The 21,073-nt window shown below is 40.9% G+C and overlaps 1 protein-coding gene across 1 annotated transcript in view; it reads left to right on the plus strand.

Annotated features, from left to right (window-relative positions):
- Positions 1–21,073, plus strand: part of malrd1 (MAM and LDL receptor class A domain containing 1) — a 348,342-nt gene that overhangs the window by 69,382 nt on the left and 257,887 nt on the right. The window contains exons 15-18 of the mRNA XM_060825709.1: positions 8,232–8,411; positions 11,963–12,119; positions 17,396–17,552; positions 17,925–18,035. Of these exons, the coding sequence (XP_060681692.1) occupies positions 8,232–8,411; positions 11,963–12,119; positions 17,396–17,552; positions 17,925–18,035 (605 nt within the window). The remainder of the gene's footprint in view (positions 1–8,231; positions 8,412–11,962; positions 12,120–17,395; positions 17,553–17,924; positions 18,036–21,073) is intronic.

Below are 21,073 nucleotides of genomic sequence, written 5' to 3' on the forward strand. Positions count from 1 at the left end.
CTTTCAATGTCTCATGCTCTCAGGGATTAAGTGTAGGTATTGCACAGTTTCTGCAAAAGGTAGAATAGTTTGAATATTATATATATTATATAGACCATAGGAATAACAGGAAGCAGTTTGCATTTATATAACACCTTTACTGTAAACAAAATACCTAAAGGAGCTTCATGTATGTATAATCAGGTAAAAATTGATAGTTATGCAAAGATAGAGATGTTAAGATGGACGACTGATAGCTTGGTCTCAGAACCAACTTTTTAAAAGAGATAATTAAAGGGAGAAGAACAAAAGTGTACGAAGGAGTTCAAATTTACCATCAGGTCAACTTAAGGAAGTGGAAAAAGAAAAGTTGTACCAGAAGCCAGCTTTGGAGGACTGCCAAGAGAAGTAGAAGGACTGAAGCTACGGAGACATTTGAGCAGCAGGATGAAAAAATTAAAATGGAGACATCTGTGGACTGAAGGTCAATGTGAATTATAGGACATTGACAAGAAAACAAGATTTGGTGTAAAATGCACAGAAAGTCAAGAAAAAGAAAGGAAAAAAAAGACCATCATTTAAATAGCATCTTGCATGACCACAGGATGTACTAAAGTGCTTTATGCCAAATAAAGTACTGCTGTAACATAATAAATCAGGCATCCAATTTATGCACAGTAAGCTTCCATAAAAGGCAATATGAAAGTGCTGAAGCAATTCTAGAAAGAAAAATTAAGGTAATTTCTTCAATAATATTGTGTATATATTCATTTAGTATAAGTCACACTCAATCTATTACATGCTAATAATGATCTGACAATTATTATTGAGTAAGACAGAGGGTTTTTTTGGACTGGAGGCCTGTGAGCATGGTATGATGCAAGGATATGTGCTGGATTCACTGTTTTTTGACATTTATATAAATGATTTGGATGTGAATGTAGGAGGAATGGTTAGTAAGTTTGCAGATGACACCAAAATTGGTGGTGTAGTGGACAGTGAAAAAGGTTACCTCAGTGTACAACAGAACCTTGATCAGATGGGTCGAGGAGTGGCAGATGGCATTTATTTTAGATAAATTAGGTGTTGTTGCATTTTGGTAAGGGAAACCAGGATCTGATTTATACACTTAGTAGTTGATTCCTGGGGAGTGTTGCCAAACATAGAACCTTGGGATTCAGGTTCATAGTTCCTTGAGATGGGGTCATGGGTAGACAGGGTAGTGAAGAAGGCATGTGGTACACTTGCCTTCATTGGTCAGTGCATTGAGTATATGAGTTGGGATGCCATGTTGCAGCTGTGCACGACATTGGTTAGGTCAATTATGGAAGACTGCATTTAGTTCGGTTCTCCCTGCTATAGGAAAGATACTGTTAAACTTGAAAGTGTTCAGAAAAGACTGACTGGGATTTGCTGGGCTTGGAGAGTCTGAGCTACAGGAAGCAACTGAATAGGCTGGGACTTTATTCCCTGGAGTGTTAGAGACGGAGGGGTGATTTATAGAGATTTATAAAATAATGTGGGGCAATGGATAGAGTGAATAACCAAGGTCTTTTTCCCAGAATAGGGGAGTCTAAAAGTAGAGGGCATAGGTTTAAGGAGAGAGGGAAAGTTATAAAATGGACTTAGGGGCAACCTTTTCACCCTGAGGGTGGTGTGTGTATGGAATGACTTTAAAAGGTATCTAGATGGGTACATGATAGGAAGAGTTTAGAGGGGTATGGGCCAATTGCTGGCAAGTGGGACTAGATTATTTTAAGATAGCTGGTCGACATGGACGAGTTGGACTCAAGGGTCTCTATCTGGGCTGTACAACTCTATTACTCTATGATGCTAAGACTTCAGTCATTATTTGTCTGACTAATCCTTCAGATTTCTCCAGTTTCCTCATTTCCCCTCCCCCCACCTTGTCTCAGTCTTTAACCTAATCCTTTAGTGTGGACAAGATCAATGACTTAATAATACTGAGTACGCAGTCAGGCCTGTCATGGCTTTTCATTCCAACAAATTACAAAATAAAATGCTCATTGTAAATTTTAGAGTTTGTACTGCAAAAATACCTTTTTCATTTGTAAGTTTTCACCTCATAATTTCTCCTCTTCTGGTTTCCCAGCTATGAGTTTCCAAACCAACAATATTGACTGAAGGATCTACTCTTGAATCTTTTCAGATTCACCCATGAACTCATCGATGTTTATAGCTCAAAAGGAGGTCATTCAGTGCATCATTTCTGCAGTGGCCAACAAGGATCTGGCTCCACTGATCCCATTTTCCAGCTCTTGGTCCATGGCCCTGGAAGCTATATCAATGTAAATAAATATTTCAATACAGCTGAAATGGTGGAAGAGTTTCTGACTCAACCTTACCTTTATCCCCTTCCGTCCACGCATCGATGAATTTAATACATGTCGTGATGTCAAACAGGACCCCTGCCCACATTCCCTTCACCCGCTTCCAATACACTCTATCTACTTAGACACCCCGCACTGGCCTATTACCTGTCCTCGATCTCTTAATTTCCAACTACTACTGAGACATTAACCACCTCAACCTGTCTAGCCCCCTCCCCCACTCCAACCTCTCACCCTCACAATGCACCGCCCTCCACTCCCTCTGCTCCAATCCCAACCTCACCATCAAACCAGTGGATAAAGGGGGTGCAGTGGTAATTTGGCACACTGACCTCTACACCACTGAAGCCAGATGCCAACTCGAAAATACCTCCTCCTACTACCCCCTCAACCATGAACCCATCCCCCCCATCACCAAACCATCACCCCCCAGACCTTACAGAACCTCGTCACCTCAGGAGATCTCCCACTCACAGCTTCCAACCTCGTAGTCCAGAAACCCCGAACCACCTGATTCTACATCCCATAGCTCCTTCCCAAGATCCACAAGCCTGACCACCCCTGCGACCCATCATCTCAGCATCCTGCTGTCCCACCGAACTCATCTCCACCTCCCTCGACATTGTTCTATCCCCCCTAGTCCAGGGACTCCCCACATACATTGGAGACACCACCCATGTCCTCCATGTCCTCCAAGACTTCAGTTTCCCCAGCCGCCAACAAGTCATCTTCACCATGGACATCCAATCCCTCTACACCTCCATCCACCATGACCACAGCTCCAAACCCGCCATTTCTTCCTCTCCCGACGTCCCCAACAGTACCCTTCCACTGGCACTCTCATTCATTTGGTTGAACGGATCCTCACCCTTAACAATTTCTCCTTCGAATCCTCCCACTTCCTCCAGACCAAAGGGATAGGCATGGGCACCCGTATGGCCCCCAGCTATGCCTGTCTCTTTGTCGCCTATGTAGAACAGTCCATCTTCCGTAGTTACACCGGCACCACTCCCCACCTCTTCTTCTGCTACAGTGATGGCTGCATCGTCGCCACCTCGTGCTCCTGCGAAGAGGTTGAGCAATTCATCAACTTCACCAACACATTCCACTCCGACCTTAAATTCATCTGGACCATCTCTGACACCTCTCTCCCCTTCCAGATGGCCTTCTTCAGAGACCACAATTGCCCTCCAATGCATCTCATCCACATGCCACACTTCCGCCCTCAAACTCCACCCCTCCAACCGTAACAAGGACAGTACCCCCGGTCCTCACCTTCCACACTACCAACCTTCATATAAACCGGATCATCCGCCACGTCCAAACGGACCTAACCACCAGAGATATATTTCCCTCCCTACCCATTTCTGCTTTCCGCAAAGACCGTTCCCTCCATGACTACCTGGTCAGGTCCACACCCCCCAACAACTCACCCTCCCGTCCTGGCACCTTCCCCTGCCACCGCAGGAATTGCAAAACCTGCACCCACACCTCCTCCCTCACCTCCATCAAGGTCCCAAAGGAGCCTTCCACATCCAAAGTTTCACCTGCACATCTACCAATATCATTTACTGTATCCATTGCTCCCGATGCAGTTTCCTCTGCATTGGGGAGACTGGACGCCTCCTCACAGAGCGCTTTAGGGAACATGTCCGGGACACCTGCACCAATGAACCACACCGCCCTGTGGCCCAACATTTCAACTCCCCCTCCCATTTTGCCGAGGAAATGCAGGCCCTGGGCCTCCTCCACCACCGCTCCCTCACCACCCGACGCCTGGAGGAAGAACACCTCATCTTCTGCCTTGGAATATTTTAACTCCAATGCATCAATGTGGACTTCAGTTTCCTCATTTCCCCTCCCCCCCACCTTTCCCCAGTTCCAAACTTCCAGCTCAGCACTGTCCTCATGACCTGTCCTACCTGCCTACCTCCCTTCCCACCTATCCATTCTACCTTCCCCTCTGAGCTATCACCTCCATCCCCACCCCGATACTCTTTGCTACCTTCTCTCTACCCTGGAGGCTCCCTGCTTCTATTCCTGATGTTCGTCTTTTGCTTTGAAACATCGATTTTCTTGCTGCTCAGATGATGCCTGGCCTGTTGTGCTTTTCCAGCACCACTCTGAGCTAAATTCTGGTTTCCAGCATCTCCAGTCCTCACTTTTGCCTCTGTGAGGGCCCCTCCAATTTCTGCCTCTGTGAGGGCCCCTCCAATTTCTGGTACTTTGCAGGGCCCAACCATTCAAAGTATAATTCTTTACCTCGCCAGCCCTCCCAAGTGCATTACCTCACACTTTTTCAATTCGATTTGCCATGATCCTACCCAAGTGATGGGCCTGATATTATCCTTGTGCTCCTCAATATTTAGCACCCAAACAATTTTTGTGTCATCTGTGGATTTCTTGATCACATAAAATTAAGTCTAAATCCTGAAAGTAAACCACAAACAGCAAGGGTCTCAGCACCATGTCCAGTGTAACATCCCAAGAAACAGACTTCGAGTCAAAGGAACCTCTCTCTACCATTACCTTCGGAGTGATTCTGATTAACTGACTGTTAGATGAACAGATTAGAAATATTGTTGGGAGCTTCTAGTAAGCATGATATATAAGAACTGAACACAAGATTAGTTAGAGTGAGGAGTGCAGCAGATGAACTGTGCTACTGTGGCAACTTACTATGTCAGCTTCTGCATGATTTCCTTAAAGATTCAGAGGTTTTCAGGTGTTGACAGGAAAAAGGTTGGTGCAGCAGGGTCCTCAAAGAATAGGACAAAATGGCAAAATTTGCATACTATAAACAGACCAATACCTGCAGTTGAAGAAGGGTTTGTAATCAATGAGCCAAATCATGTAGGGAAACAATGCCTCAGCCAATATTAACCAGAGTACTTATAAAGCCAAAAGTCAAAGGCTACCTCTTCTGTTGAATTGTTGTCTCTTGGAAGATCTTTTTGTTATTGTTTACTGCCTTTTTAATTTACATAAGAAACAACCACCTCCAATCCTGCAAGTTGCATATGGCACCCGATGCTTGCTTGGAGACGCTGTCAGGGTAGTGGTAAAACATGGACTGTCGATTTTTGACTTCCGTGTAAATCCAAGGTCTTAATACTTGGAACTTACATGGATTGAGATGGTTTTAAAAAGGAAAGACAGCATAGACTCACGAGGTCATACATCATGGAGTCAGACCCTTCAGTCCAACCAGTCTCTGCCCAACCAATCCCAAACTAAGCACATCCTTACAATCCTTTCCTATTCATGTACTTATCAAAGTGTCTTTTAAACATTGTAACTGTGCATACATCTGCCACTTCTTCAGGAAGTTCATTCCACACACGAATCACTATCTGTCTAAAAGATTTGTCCCTCGTCTTTTCAAATCTCTCTCTTCTCACCTTAAAATTTGCCCCCTAGTCTTGAAATTCCCTATGGGACGGAAAGAAAATCTGGAATGTTGTGTACAGTTTGGGTCCCTTACTTGAGGGAGGGTATAATGGTATTGGAAGCAACTCAGAGAAGGTTTACTAGATTAACTCCAGAGTTGAAAATCTAATCTTATGAGGGGAAATTGAGCAGGTTAGATCAATACTCATGAGAGTTTTAAAGGATGAGAGGAGATCTGACTGAGGTATATAAGATCCTCAAAGCAATTAAAAATGTGGCAGTAGAGTGGGTATTGCTCCTTGTGGGGCAATCTAGAACAAAAGGTTGTGGTTTTAGATTATGGGGAGGCAGATTTAAAGCAGAGATGAGGAATTACTTCTCTCAAAGGATCAGAAATATGTGTAATTCACAGCCCAGAGTGCAGTGGATGCCAGAATACTGGATAAGTTTAAGGAGAAGATGGACAGATTTTGAAGTAGTAATAGCTTTAAAGGGTTAGGGAAGTGGGGAGGAAAGTAGAGTTGAGGCCAAGGTGAGATTAGCTGTAATCAGATTAAAGCGCAGAGTGGGGTCAAGGAGCTGAATGGCTTCTCGTTCCCATGTTCTCAAAAATGGTCGCAGTGTTCACCTGAGCATAGATTGAGCCAAGCTTCAGGAAACCAACTGCAATAAACAAAGTTGTCTGAACTGAAATTCAGCCTTTCTCAAAAAAAAAGTCAGATGTGACAAAACAGGAATGTCCTGTTATACTTTATTCCTGTATAATTAATTTCACATTTTGGAGATGAAAGATTCACCTGGAGTGATCTGCATGGTAACCATGACCATAGACATAAGAATATGCAAATGACCTGCATTTTTGACAAAGGAATGGAGATGGATTTGGAACAGCAGAACTGGAAAAAGCTTTCTGTCTTTCTCTCTGTTTCACTGAAAAGAGTCAAGGCAACTTCTGCCAAAACTGGAGAAACGTCTGAACACTGAGAGCTCAAAGGCGTTGACAATATTCCCGTTTACTGCTGTTCCAGGACAATACTAACAAAACATGGTCTTACGTTTAACACCATACACTTTCAAGACATCCTAAGGACTTTAAACAGCATTGTTTTTTATCTTCTCCTTTGCATTGGACACTACCTTTGTATCTTTGTATCTATACCTGCGTGTGTGTTTGATGCTTCATCTTCATGTCTTTTCTCAGGATTAGTGAGTACCAAACTTGTTTTACCTTCCACTCACAAAAACCTTGAAATTATCTCAATGATTTTTGGAGAAATAGTTAACTACTTTTCAGTTAATGTAAGGCATGGCCATGTGCTAAAAATATCGTTAAGTCTTGGCGGATTAGAAAGGAAAGCAGTTGATTAATTTCACCTCAGCTAGCCGTAACAACAGAGAAATCTCCAGCCAAAGTCAGGCATGAGATGGCTATGCATTTTGGAAGCTGCAAAAAGGATAGACTTTCATTTTGCAAACCTGGAAAGGAGACATGGCTCACGTGTCTCATTGTTAACTCGCTAGTCACAGAATTTTAAAGACACTACTTCATTAATTATGCATGAGTTCAATATCATCAAGCATTGCATATTATAACATCTTTTAAACTACTTCGCGTTTTCATTGTTTTTTCTTTCCAAAGCACAAATTTAGAAATATTTACTAATCTGTCATTTAACAAAATGCTTCCAAGGAAATGTTTATCAGCTCTGCAATGTTTGCAAATGTCATTTAATTTCAGATTTTGTCATGAATGAGAATAAGGTTTGTGCTTTCTCTGGCTTCTCCTGTCAGTTATTGTGACATGTGGACAGGCCTGCAACATGTGTTTCCAAGATATCACTAAATAGCAGAATGAAAATGCAATTTTTTGCCTTTAGTGTGGAATTAATAATACAGGATGATATTCTCTGGTAAGAATTTGGGCAGCAGAATAGAAGATAATTGAATTGTGATAATGTTCAGAGGCAGCTTGAGGATATTTGAAAAGATTACGTTGTTCAGTCGCCCACTTTGAACTATAGGGTAATGGCTAGAACTGGCTGAAACAGCAAGAAGAGAAAACTGTATTGCATTCAAATCCCACTTTTAATGGTGAAAAGAATCCCAGTGTGTATCACAGAGATTCAAAGAAAATTGTGCACTGAGCCAAAAAGAGTCGATTTATGAGAGTGACCAAAAATCAGAATGAGCTTATCAATAAGAAGGAAGAGCTCTAAACTGATCAGCTTCATATACACAACATCATAGTTGTCATTTCACCAGGCAGTGCTCAATTACAGATCAAAACTGGGGACTGTGAAAGGTTTAAAGTTATTTATTCCAGAGTCTGAGTTCTGAGATGGGTAAACAGAAATATTTGAAACAGTTAGTTAACAGAAATGTAGTACGTACCCATGACAGCGATGGGATTCAGCAGAGGTTTAGGATGATGTGCGCTGGTGTCTTTTGTTCCTAAAATAGATAATGCAACAATCTTTTTTAGAATCAATTGTAACTGTTGGGTCTTTTCAGGTGATTTACCAGCAGCAGCCCCAACAACACCATCAGGCCCATCGAGACCTTTGACACTTCCACCTAATAACTGCACAGCCAATGAATTTATTTGTAAAACTAATGGGCAGTGTGTTGACATCATCAAGAAATGCGATTTCAGGGATGATTGTTCAGATAAGACAGATGAATTATCCTGCGGTAGGTATTCAATACTTTTCCAAACTTAAATTATCTATTGAAATGTATCTTGGGAGAATTCAACATTCAGATATCATTCTCAGAAAATGCAGTTAAAATGACAAATGATAATGTTGATAGCAATGATTTTGAGACAGAAGTCAGTTGATATCTATTTTATGTTTATTCATTGAATAAACAGCACTAGCTATACCAAAAGTTATTGTCCATTCATTATTGCCCTTGAAAAAATGGATGATGACTTTTTCTTGAGAAAGGCTGAATCTCAGTTCAGACAACTTTGTTTATTCCAGTTGGTTTCCTGAATCTTGTGCTATCCATTTGGATTGGAAACAGACACAAAGCTGTGATTCTCCTTTGCAAAGTGCAATCACCTGGACACTTGCTTTTGCTTTTTTTTGCATAACATAATTCTTATTTTGAGCTCCATTTCTCACTCGTAGAAACATAGAAAATAGGAGCAGAATTAAGCTATTCAGTCCTTTGATCCTGCTCCACTATTCAGCGTGGCATGGCTGATCATCCAGTTCAGCATCCTCTTCCTGCTTTCTCCCCATAACCTGTGGAAACAGACTGCCAAGTGTGTTTATTTGTAGCGTTGATACCATTTACTAAAACTCGATTAAGGAAAGGTGTCCCAAACATTTGGGGAACAGTGAAGAAATGGTGATATAGTTCCGAGTCATGGTGGTATCGAACTATTGAAGGGATACCTGGAAGGGATTCACACATTTATTCTTCTAGTTAGTAGAGTTTGAGCATTTTGAAAGTGCAGTCAATTGAGCTTTCATTAGCTGCTCTAGTACAATGTGTATGCGTTATATATTGCTGCCACTCTGATCAAAGCATTATCTTGACATGGTGGATGGGCTGCTTGGGCTGCTTTGTCCTGAATGTTGCAAAGCATCTTCAGCCAATTAGAATTTTCGATCTTACTCTTGAATTGTACCTTGTATATCGTGCAAATGCTTTTGGAAAGCAGCAAGTGTGTTATAAAGTGCAAAATTTCCACTTTTAACCAACTGTTATAACTACTGTACTTATGGATCTGGTCAAGTCAGGTTTCTGTTCTGTAATAATGCTCAGGATATTGATGTTGGGACCTTCAGTGATGGTGATCTGATTGAATATCAAGCAGGAGTGGTTTAGATTCTCTCTTTCTCTTTGGAAATGGTAATTTCACGACATCATGTGACACAGCCATTACTTGACATTTCTCAGCCCAAGCTCAAAATTTGCACTGTTTACTCCGTAACAACACATTAACCTGTGTTCCAAATTGATTAGTTCCAAATAAGGTGGTGGTGGAGTAATGCCACTGCATCCGTGCTCCTGGCTGAGAGATTGTCTGCTCCGTCTTTTTTTGTTTCTTCTTTTTTGCATTTGTTTTTGCTTTTTCTTTTTTCTTTTTGGAGACCTTTTCAGCATCTTTGGCAAGGTATGAAACGGCTCAAGCATGTGTGACAGCAGTAGCAGGAGTTGGCTCTTCAGGGAGAGCGAGTCCAATGCTAGGAGAGCAAGCCCTCGGGCAACTCGTGACGGTAGCAAGTGTGGGGCCCAGCAGTGAGAGATGGTGCTGGAGAATGGTCACTTCAACATTGGTGGGCTCAGTGCAGGACTTGAGGAGGTGGTGACGGCTCTGGTTTGCAAGATGGTGGTGATGGAAGGGCACCCTCAGCTGTTGGCAAAGAAGGCAGCATCTGTGGTCGATGTCAGTCAGCTGTGGCAGGATTGATTTTGGATTGCGCCAATCCTACCCCCAGGAAAATGGGCCAGTTGGGGGGGGGATGGCGTCCGCAAACTGGAAAAACAGCCAATAGTGCAGGTTATGCTCCTGACAGTCCCCAGCCTTACCCATATTTTGGAGTGAATCTTCTGCCCCACTGCAGCACCTTTGGTTTTAGGAATAGTAGGCAGATGCTTATAATGAGAATTATTCCAATCTCAAATATTAAAGTTAGAGGCCTGCCATATATTGAAGGACCCAGTGAAGCCATTTGTTGCAAATTTTAGATTTGTCTCCCAAGAAGCTTCAGTATTTCCCACTCAACCAATGAGAGCTAAATCTGAAGCAAGAAAAAAAATCATTTTAATAAATATGTGCCCAATGTCCTTGAGAGGAACAGCAATGCTTTCTTTTTTATTCACTCGTGGGACTTGGGCATTGCTAGCTGGCCAGCATTTATTGCCTGTCCCTAGCTGCCCTTAGGAAAGTGGTGGTGAGCTGCCTTGCTGAAACAGTGCAGTCCACATGCAGCAGATTGACCCATAATGCCCTTAAAGAATTCCAGGATTTTGATCCGGTGACAGTGAAGGAACGGCAATATATTTCAGGATGGTGAATGGCTTAGAGGGGAACTTGAAGGGGTGGTGTTCCCATGAATCTGCTATGCTTGTCCTTTTAGATAGAACGTACTTTCTAAGGATTTTTGATGAATTCCTGCAATGCATCTTGTAGATTGTATGTATTGCTGCTACTGAAGAAATGGATGCTTGTGGATGGGGTCCAAACAAGTGGACTGCTTTGTCCTGGATGAGTGTAGTTGGAGCTGCACCAATCCAGGAAAGTAAGGTGTATTCCATCACAGCTTTGATTTGTGCCGTGAAGATGGTGGACAGGTTTTAGGGAGTCAGGAGGTGAGTTTCTTGCCACAGTATTCCTAAACTCTGACTTGCTCTTGTAGCCAGTATATTTATATGGTAAGTCTAATTGCATTTCTGGTCAATGGTAACCCCCCAGGATATTGATAGTGCGAGACTAAGTGATGGTATCACCATTGAATGTCAAGCGATGGTGGTTAGATTGTTAATTTATAGAAATATTCATTGCTTGGCATTTGTGTGGTGCAAACATTCCAATGAAACTGTAGCAGTTTCAATGGCACCCAATGCAAATGTTCTCCATTTCCCACTTCAGTGGTTCTCCTGGATCTTCGCAATTGATCATCTCTATTATTGAATGCCTATCGGCACAAATGAAATGCCTAAAGCCCTCACCAGAATACCAACCAAGCCTAATAACCTTGCTTGTTGGAGCATGCGCTGGTTAAACTGCACTAAGTTAATGTCCAGCAAACTCCTTTTACATGTCATTACTTTCCATGCCTCCTGTAAGTCACAAATATTAAATTGTTTTGATGGTTCTGCACTGCCTTGATAAGGAAAGCTCTGGGCAGGTATAAACAAAGACCCACTCATATTCAAAAGATAAAACCCTTTTATGTTGTAAAAGTTGTAAAAGTCTTTGACTTCACTAAGTTTAAAAATAATGTTTCAAAGCTTCCCATATGGTTGTCAATATACAATTTACAATTGTGTGAAACCAAAGCAGTAGGAGACTGCTTCCTCGAAGTAATTTCACACTATTTATGCTAAAGTGATTCATACTGCAACTCTTCCCACTATTCTAGTGACAACTAGAATTATTCCAGCATTTATAACAGGACCCTGCAGAATTTTATAATTACATGCATTAGAAATATTTTTGTAAGATGCAATAGGAATGAGCCACAAACTTTAAAGGTAAAACTCTGACATTGTTCTCTTTACAGTCAGTAAGATCTGTGACTTTGACAATGGGATCTCATGTGGTTGGAAACAACAGACAGATTCTTCAGCCACTGAAAATATTTTTCAATGGTTCACTGGACAAGGTTCTGACATACATCCAGGAGAAGTGGGTAACAGGCCATCTACTGATCACACCACGTATGCATTATATCTTGTTTTGGCTTAAAATTGATATGAATTCTACCCCTTCTATGATAGGCTTATATCAATCAGAAACCCAAGTAAAGATCAAGGCCACTACTACACAAATGTTATCAACAATAGCAGATTCCACAAGGTACTGCCATTTATTTCAACTTACAGGTCACTTACAAGTATGGTCCAGCTGTCTCAATCTGCTTTACAGCAAGGAGGACTCAGGCAGGAAGTGGAAAATATTGGGATTGACGAATTTCTGGGACTCAGATTAACTGAGATTGTGAAATACAGAGAAGAAACATCCTCCAAAGCATATTTGTGCAATTAACCCTCGAAGTGATGAAGAGATTCAACAGCAAACAGAGGCACATGGCGGGGTAGGGGGAGGAGTTCTCCTGCAGAGGGAGGCACATTGGCAAAGATTTGCAGGTTAATCCTACTGAAGATGATGTCAAATTATGATTCTGATGTTATCCCATCCACTTGCAGGTTTCTGCAAAGCACATGAAAAGATAAACAGAAAGCTCCCCCTAGATCTGTTGGATAAGTTCGGCAAAAGTGAGGACTGCAGATGCTGGAAACCAGAGTTTAGATTAGAGTGGTGCTGGAAAAGCACAGCAGGTCAGGCAGCATCCGAGGAGCAGGAAAATCAACACTTCAGGCAAAAGCCCTTCATCAGGAGGGATACGTTGTTATGCCCTGTTAGATAAGTTATTAAGCCAACTGAAGATTGTTTTGATCTAGATTTCTGCAATTTCCAGCCAGGGTAATTGTTTTCAGTCTCTTCGTATTGCACCAATATCAAAGAGGCTAAGGTTGTGCATTATTAAGTCAGGTTCTCAACCAGAAAATCACCTCACTTTCTGGCACAGACTGAGGCCAATGCTGCCATAGTGGCACAGGCAGATAACTTTCCAGAGAGGGAAAACTAGTGCCAATGTAAATGATCTCAATGCTCAGTGCAACTTGAAAGTAAATCAAACTAACAACATTTTTTTGATCTGGAAATAAAGAACATGATATCAGTTTTGTAGATATTGGATTGAACAGCATTTATTCTCATCCAAAACTTGAAGTGGGCAATTCATGACTACTGGCCACCTGTTTCTCACGCATGAAATGAAGGAGCAGTAATTGCCATCAGGGAAATGGTCAACTTGAACACTATACTCATGCTCTGCCTGGCCTGTGCAACCATTCAAAGGCCCTGACCTGCCACTTAAATCAAGTGCAAAGCTGCTTGAATCTGCAAATTGACAGACTTACATTTCCAACTTACAAATTACAAATGAGAAGTGTTATGGTTTGTCTATTCAAACCAGATGATGAGTGGTCTTTCTAACAATCTGGAAACACCTCTAGAATCCACTCAGAGAAAAGCCAAGGAAATGTGTTTTGTTAGTTTAGGAAAAGCTGGCATGCTCCATTAATGTTTCAAAAATAATTCCAATGACCTCCCTTCAAATCAAGGCCCACTGAAAGACTGATTCACCCTGCCTTACTCCAATCTGACGTGTTGGCTGATTCACTGCAGGAGAGAGAAAATGTTGCATGCTTTTAAAACAGATATGCTGCAGTGGGACAGTTGTCTTCCACCAAAAGTTTGCCAGTGGCCTATAACAGAGGCTTGTTCCTGAAAAGGCTCAGGCATCTTGCCAGCACAAAGAGAGGGGCAGAGCAGCCTCTCTGAGCCCAGTTCAGGTTTTACTTTAAATTCATCTTGATGCCTGACCAATAGATGGATAATACAATAATAGTGTTTGAATTAGCTGTGGTGGTGAGAAAGATTGGTGTGGCCTGATAATGCTTCTGAATAACGTCTTAACAGATGGCATGCATAAAATAAATAAAGGGAATGGAAGAGGATGGAATCCAAAGACTAGCATGGGTTATTATGTGTGCAGCAGGAGAAACTACTGAAAGAAATCTAATAGCAATATTAGGACAGATTTAAAGCTAAGAAGTACTGATCGTGAGATGAAGGAAAGACTTAAGAGAGGTAAGGAGATCAATTTTGAGGAAGAATGGTTTAGAGTGGAGATATATTAGAAGATAATATTAATGTGAGTTGAGAGTACCAGTCACCATAGCCCTGACTACTTCCCTTCACTAACAATCAGATAAATAAAAAAAATAGCTTGGTTAAGAAGAAACAGCCATTTTCTAAATCATCTAATGGCCTGTGCCTATAAGATAAGGAGTGAGTTTACTGCAGTAGAAGGCTTGGCAAAGGCCCAGATGATATCAGGATACTAGAAAATTTACAAAAATCCATTTCCCAATTATTTGACTCAAGTCTAGAGGTTCTCAATTTAAAATTATTTTCTCAGTCAATAATTGCTTCGTAGCTTCTTTTTGTCTGCTGGAGCTACTCAGGTCGCTAGAAATCCTTCATGAATATAAATACAAGTGAGCTTATCGTGATCAGCACATTGAAGAGTAATTTCAGGTTGTGTACTTCTTGCATTTCTCTAATTGAAGAAATCTGTTGTTGTTTTCTGAGGCTCAGTATGATGGGATGAGCTGACTTGGCAGCCTACAAGTAGTATTTTAAAAGGGCTATACGGAGAGAAATATTGCAGTTACAATCTGGATTCTTCACAATATTGCTTGCCTTGGGAAAATCTCACCACATATTCTATCCCAATGTTTATCTCTGACAAAATGACATTTGCAATTTATCACTAAAGAGGTATGTTGAAATCTTGAAGTTGTGCCAACTCATTAACTTTCGCATACGTATTGGGAAAATGCAATTGTTAAAGGCTCCTGATTGATCAGGGAATGCTCAATTTGACATGACTGTGCATTCTACACCTTTGGGAAGCCAGGAAAAGGTAGGAATCTGAGAACCTACTTATTTGAATTATTATCATCACAGAAATAAAGATTATCTAGCTCCCAGCCATTGAAAAGCAATCCCCCCATTACCTCCCTTATGCTATTATATATTAATGACTGCAAATCTTTTGCTAAGTTTCTCATAACAGCTTTGAAAGAACAAGTGATAAAGAAACTATGCTTGGTTATGACTCCACAGCCACTGGTATTGGATGGCAGCCAGGTCCGGTTAGCACCAGGGCTTCTTTGAAGAGCCTATAGATATCTGCACCCTATGGACATGGCCATCTACAACTTCAAAGATTTCAGCACTCACTTCAGCTATCTCAGTTCTCTCAGTGACACTGCGACTCGATTACTTGGAGAGGTTTGAGTTGGTACTGTCAGAGAAACTTCCAATGTTGTGCTGCCATGGGTGGTTTTGCTTGGAACTGCCGAAACCAAAGAGAATAAGGAGGAGCAGTAGAAAGAGTATGAGGTGGAGGGAGCTGCAGGTGACCACTGGAGAAGGGAACACCAGAGGTGTCAAGCTATGAGGACGTCTGACTCAATTATAGTGCTCAGCTTTCCTGAACTAATGGAGGGGTGGTGCTTCTTTAATTTCAACTAGACTTCCTGACCTTTAACTATGTCAACAAAGTGCCACTCAACTGTGCCCCCATTTCAATGCGAAGTTTCCCAAACCTAGTCAATTTCAAATTAGGTTGCTACTGTGGGTGCCTGATTTCAATATATTAATGAGATATCAGCCTCAGCATGGATGCCCCATTTTGACAAGAACAGTCTCCTGCATGTGCGGAGGCCAATGTTTCGCACACTTTTCATTTTGTACCTTTTGTTTAACAACCAATCACCAGCTGTGCAGAGAAAAAGGATTGATTTCAAGGCTGCCACCTCAGCAGTGGGAGCCAGTCAGTGATGTCCACATGCCACAACAGAATTTTTAACACTCTTAACACAGAAAGCTTGCATTTCAGTTCCACCAGAGGCATAAAGGGAATTAAAGGTTTTATTAATTTGGTCAAAGGGACCACAAATGCCATGTGACCTAAAAAAAATGTTTGCATACTATAATAAGTGATGCAATTTTAATGTGATGCCTTGTAAAAATAAATGACTCAAGGCATTCCACCTATCCTTTTCTGGAAGGGGTTTAAAGTTGCCTTCGGCCAGCATCTAAACAGTAAATTTCTGATACATAAATTGTGACAAAATTTCAGTAGATACTTCGCTTTGTGCAGATTCAGATAAAAACACTAATGATATTGTGTTCGCAGACTCAGAGGCAGCTAGTTAGCCTGTTGTGCCCAACAAGCTCCCTGTAAGTGTTAACAATAGCAGTCATTGTTGGCTGCTCCTTCAATTCCAAGACAATTTTACTCAAGGTCAACGCTTTCTGTCATATGTTTACATGTGATTGAACAAGCTGATTTTTGACCTACAGATCTTTGAGCATTTGGGCAGGACTTCTCACTGGGTATTGCAATATGAAGTGCAGAATTTGTTTCCTTTTCTTTCAGCTGAAGGCAAGCTCAGGGACAAATACAAAGGCATTCCTTCTTAGGAGCACATTCCTTGATAGTTTTCAAGACTTTTACAGTTCTCCACTATTTGCACAATAAAATCCATAATGCAAAGTAACTCTGCACAAGCATTTCATTACTCGCCTTTAGGAAGGCCAAACAAATCATTTTTCAAAACTTCTCACAAACATCCAATAAAACAATTTTGAAAGAGGTACAATACATATCTATATAGAAATTCAGTCCAGGAGAAGGTATTCAGCACTTTGGGCCTGCTCGGTCATTCAGTATGATCATGGCTGATCATCCTACTTTGTACTCTGTTCCAATTTCGCCCCATACCCTTTGATGGCTTTAGCCCCAATATCTATATCTAATTCCTCCTCAAAAACATTCAGAGTTTTGGCTTCAACTGTCTACTGTAGCAAGGAATTCTGCAGGCTCATCACACTCTGGGTGAATAAAGCTCTTCTCATCTTTGTCCTAATGATCTATCCCATATCCTTAAAGAGTGACACCCAGTTCAGCATAAAAGCAATACCCAAATAATTTTAAATCACTGCTTACAGATTTTACATTGTCTCACACTTGTCTATATTTTCATAATTAAATGAAGCTCCAAAGTATTTAAGAGTCATCTGTAGTGATATGATCTGATTTTCAGTTTATCAACTCTAGTTTATCGATTAAATGTGAAACCATATTAGTATTCAGATAAAGGTCAAAAATTATGAATTGTGTCATTAGGTTAAGAAAACTCAATTATAATGTCTCAAAAATCATCAAAAACATTGATTAATTTATATGCTGTACAAAACTACATTTGCAGCATAAAACAAGAACAATAAAATGCCTGACTGTGGATTGCAATATTAAACAAACCAACTTTAAATATTTAACTTTTACCTGCAGGGGCACAAAGCAGGGTTGGTATCTTTATGCTGATAGTTCAAATGGAGAATTTGGTCAAACAGCTGACATCATCACACCAGTGATAAGTCTTTCTGGTCCAAAGTGTAAACTGAGCTTTTGGTATCACATGAATGGAGTTACAATTGGGTCGTTACAGGTAACACTTTTCTTACTGTAGTAATAAATCATTCTTTTAAATGATATCTATAAATTAGAACAAACCTTTGCTAGAGTAGAAATGTAAATATCCAGAATTAGATTTTTACTTCTACTTTTTCTATCTTATAGTTACACAAAAGTGCAAAATACTTACGATTTATTTCATTAAACACACATTCAGCCTAAAATTAAAACACTGTCTTCTAACAGTAATCCCCATATTGATAGCTGATAAATTCAATTTTGGAAGTATTAGCTATGCCAGTTTCTTGATTTACAAATGACTTAAGTGGCACACAAAAAAAGAATTGATTACAATTTTTTTAAAAATCAGACTTTATCACACCAAAGCAATTTTGTTTCCTTTAAGGTCTTCAGAAAATTTGCTAATTCGACACAGTTGCTCTGGTCGCAAAGTGGCAACCAAGGTAACCACTGGAGGCGAGGAGAAGTGTTACTTGGAGTTCAGAGGAATTTTCAGGTTTGCTGTGATGGTTTGCTCTTTTTAATAATTTAACTTAAAACAATTATGTACAGGAAAAGAATATACCATAATTCATAGACATACTTGTTGGGCTGCTTGTTCATTGGTGAGAGGTGAATGGTGGCAGGGGGTGAATAGTAATGGTAGTAGTAATGATAGTTCAAATGTTTACACATGCATGTTCAGGGAAGGCTGTTGGAGCTTGCTTCATGGGAAGCAGTGTACATAGAACATAGAACAATACAGCGCAGAACAGGCCCTTCGGCCCTCGATGTTGCACCGACCTGTGAACTATTCTCAGCTCGTCTCCCAACACTATCCCAAAATCATCCATGTGCTTATCTAAGGATTGTTTAAATCTCCCTAATGTGGCTGAGTTGACTGCGTTAGGAGGTAGGGCATTCCACGCCCTTACCACTCTCTGAGTAAAGAACCTGCCTCTGACATCTGTCTTAAATCTATCACCCCTCAATTTGTAGTTATGCCCCCTCGTACATGCTGACGTCATCATCCTAGGAAAAAGACTTTCACTGTCTACCCTATCTAATCATCTGATCATCTTGTATGTCTCTATCAAATCCTCTCTTAGCCTTGTTCTTGCCAATGAGAACAAGTTCAAGTCTCTCAGCCTTTCCTCATAAGACCTTCCCTCCAGACCAGGCAACATCCTGGTAAATCTCGTCTGCACATTTTCCAATGTTTCCACATCCTTCCCGAAATATGGGGACCAGAACTGTTCCCAACATTCCAAGTGTGGCCTCACCAACGTTTTGTACATTCTGACTTCAAGTCTTGAGGCTGAACCGCAGCATCCAAAAGTCTAATACCTAACACCAAGAACCAGAAAATTGCAACCTTTCCAAAAAAGAGTGCAAGGAATAATGCAACAAGTACAGACCGATCAGTTTAACTTTGAAAATGAAAAATTGACAGTTATTGAACAATGTGGGTTAATTAAGGAAAGTCAGAACAGATTTGTTGAAGGCAAAACATATTTAATTCAGTATTTAATAGGCTAACAGAGACATATAAATAGAGGAATTTTGCTTACTGATAAAACCTTTGTGTTGGTCCTGGCAACAATCGGTCTTGATTTCCAGCTCACAACCCCAGCGAGGCAGCACATTGGCATGGACACAGAATTGGTTGGGTAATAAAGAACAGCTTAATAAAATCCTCCCTATAACTGGTGAACAGTTATTTTTCAGACTGGAGGATGATATATTTTGGAGTGCCTAGGGCATTGGTACAAGGACTACTTCTTCTAATGTTAGTTTATACCTGGGTATGTGGGACAGAATTTCAAAGTGTGCAGACACAAAGCCTAGAAGTCTGATAAAATGTGAGCAGTACAGCATTAGACCTTCAAGAGGTCGCTGGTAGTTTTGTGGAATGGGTGGATACTAGGCAGATAGCATTTAATGCAGAGGAATGTGAAGTGGTACATTTTGGTAGGAAGTGTCTAATGGCATAAATTCCTGACCTGACAGGCATTGCACCTTTTAGACAATTACATGAACAGCACAACATGTGAGGGTTTAGGACAATAGTGCACATTTCCAGTCAATCCCCACTCAGTGCTATGGAGACACTATAGTGTCTCAGCCAATCAATCATGTACAATGACTTCAGTAAGCATAGAACTAAGGTAATGTATATCTTTGTGATATGTTCGTGTAAGTGGTTAATACCATTAATGAATGTCAAGACATCTAACTCATCAAGAAGTACGTTTTTGTGGTACACGTTAGATCAGCTAACACACAGGGCAGTGGTCAGACCATACCATGTTGGCACTGTTGTTTGACCCAAGAAATCATATCAGGAAGAATGAGAAAAGTACAAACCAGGAGTTTGGAACTAATGTTGACATTATCCATGACATTGGTCAGGCCTGTCTGGAGTACTCTGTCCAGTTCTGGTCATGTAGTCATATAGATGTACAGCACGGATACAGACTATTCAGTCCATCTCGTCCATGACAGCCAGATATCCTATCCTAATCTAGTCCTATTTGCTAGCACTTGGCCCATATCCCTCTTATCCCTTCCAATTCATATACCCATCCAGATGCTTTGAAATGCTATAAACATATCAGCCTTCACCAGTTCCTCTGGCAGCTATTCCATAAATGCATGAAAATGTTGCCCCTTAGGTCCCGATTATATCTTTCTCCTCTCACCCTAAACCCATGCCCTCTAACTCTGGACTCCCCATCCCAGGGAAAAGAACTTTTCTATTTACCCTATCTATGCCCTTCATGAATTTATAAACCTCTATAATGTCATCCCTCAGCCTCTGATGCTCCAAGGAAAACAGCCCCAGCCTATTCAACCTCTCCCCATAGCTCAAATCCTCCAACCCTGGCAATATCCTTGGAAATCTTTTCTGAACCTTTTAAAGTTTCACAACATCCTTCCAATAGGAGGGAGACCAGAATTGCTCACAATATTCCAAAAGTAGCCTAACCAATATTCTGTACAGCCACATCTTGATATCCCAACTCCTATACTCAATGGTCTGACCAATAAAGGAAAGCATACCAAATACGTTCTTCACTATCCTATCTACCTGTGCCTCTACTTTCAAGAAACAATGGACCGGCACTCCAAGATCTCTTTGTTCAGCAACGCTCCCTAGGACCTTATCATTAAGTGTATAAGTCCTGCTCTGATTTGCTTTCCCAAAATGCAGCATCTCACATTTATCTAAATTAAACTCCATCTACCACTCCTCAGCCCATTGGCCCATTTGATCCAGATCCTGTTTCCTCTGCGGTAACCTTCTTTGCTGTGGTCGCCCAGTTATAGGGAGGATTTTATTAAGCTGGAAAGGATTCAGAAGACATTTGCCAGGTATGGAAGGTTTGAGTTATAAAGAAAGGCTGGATTGGCTGGGATTTTTTTCACTGGAATGTAGGAGATTGCGAGGTGGTCTTATAGAAGTTTATAAAATAATAATGAGTATAGATAGAGTTAACAGTCATTGTCTTTTTCTAAGGATGGGGGATTTTAAGACTAAGTGGCACATCTTTA

This window comes from Hemiscyllium ocellatum, chromosome 5 (assembly GCF_020745735.1).
Source record: "Hemiscyllium ocellatum isolate sHemOce1 chromosome 5, sHemOce1.pat.X.cur, whole genome shotgun sequence".
Classification (NCBI taxonomy): Eukaryota; Metazoa; Chordata; class Chondrichthyes; order Orectolobiformes; family Hemiscylliidae; genus Hemiscyllium; species Hemiscyllium ocellatum.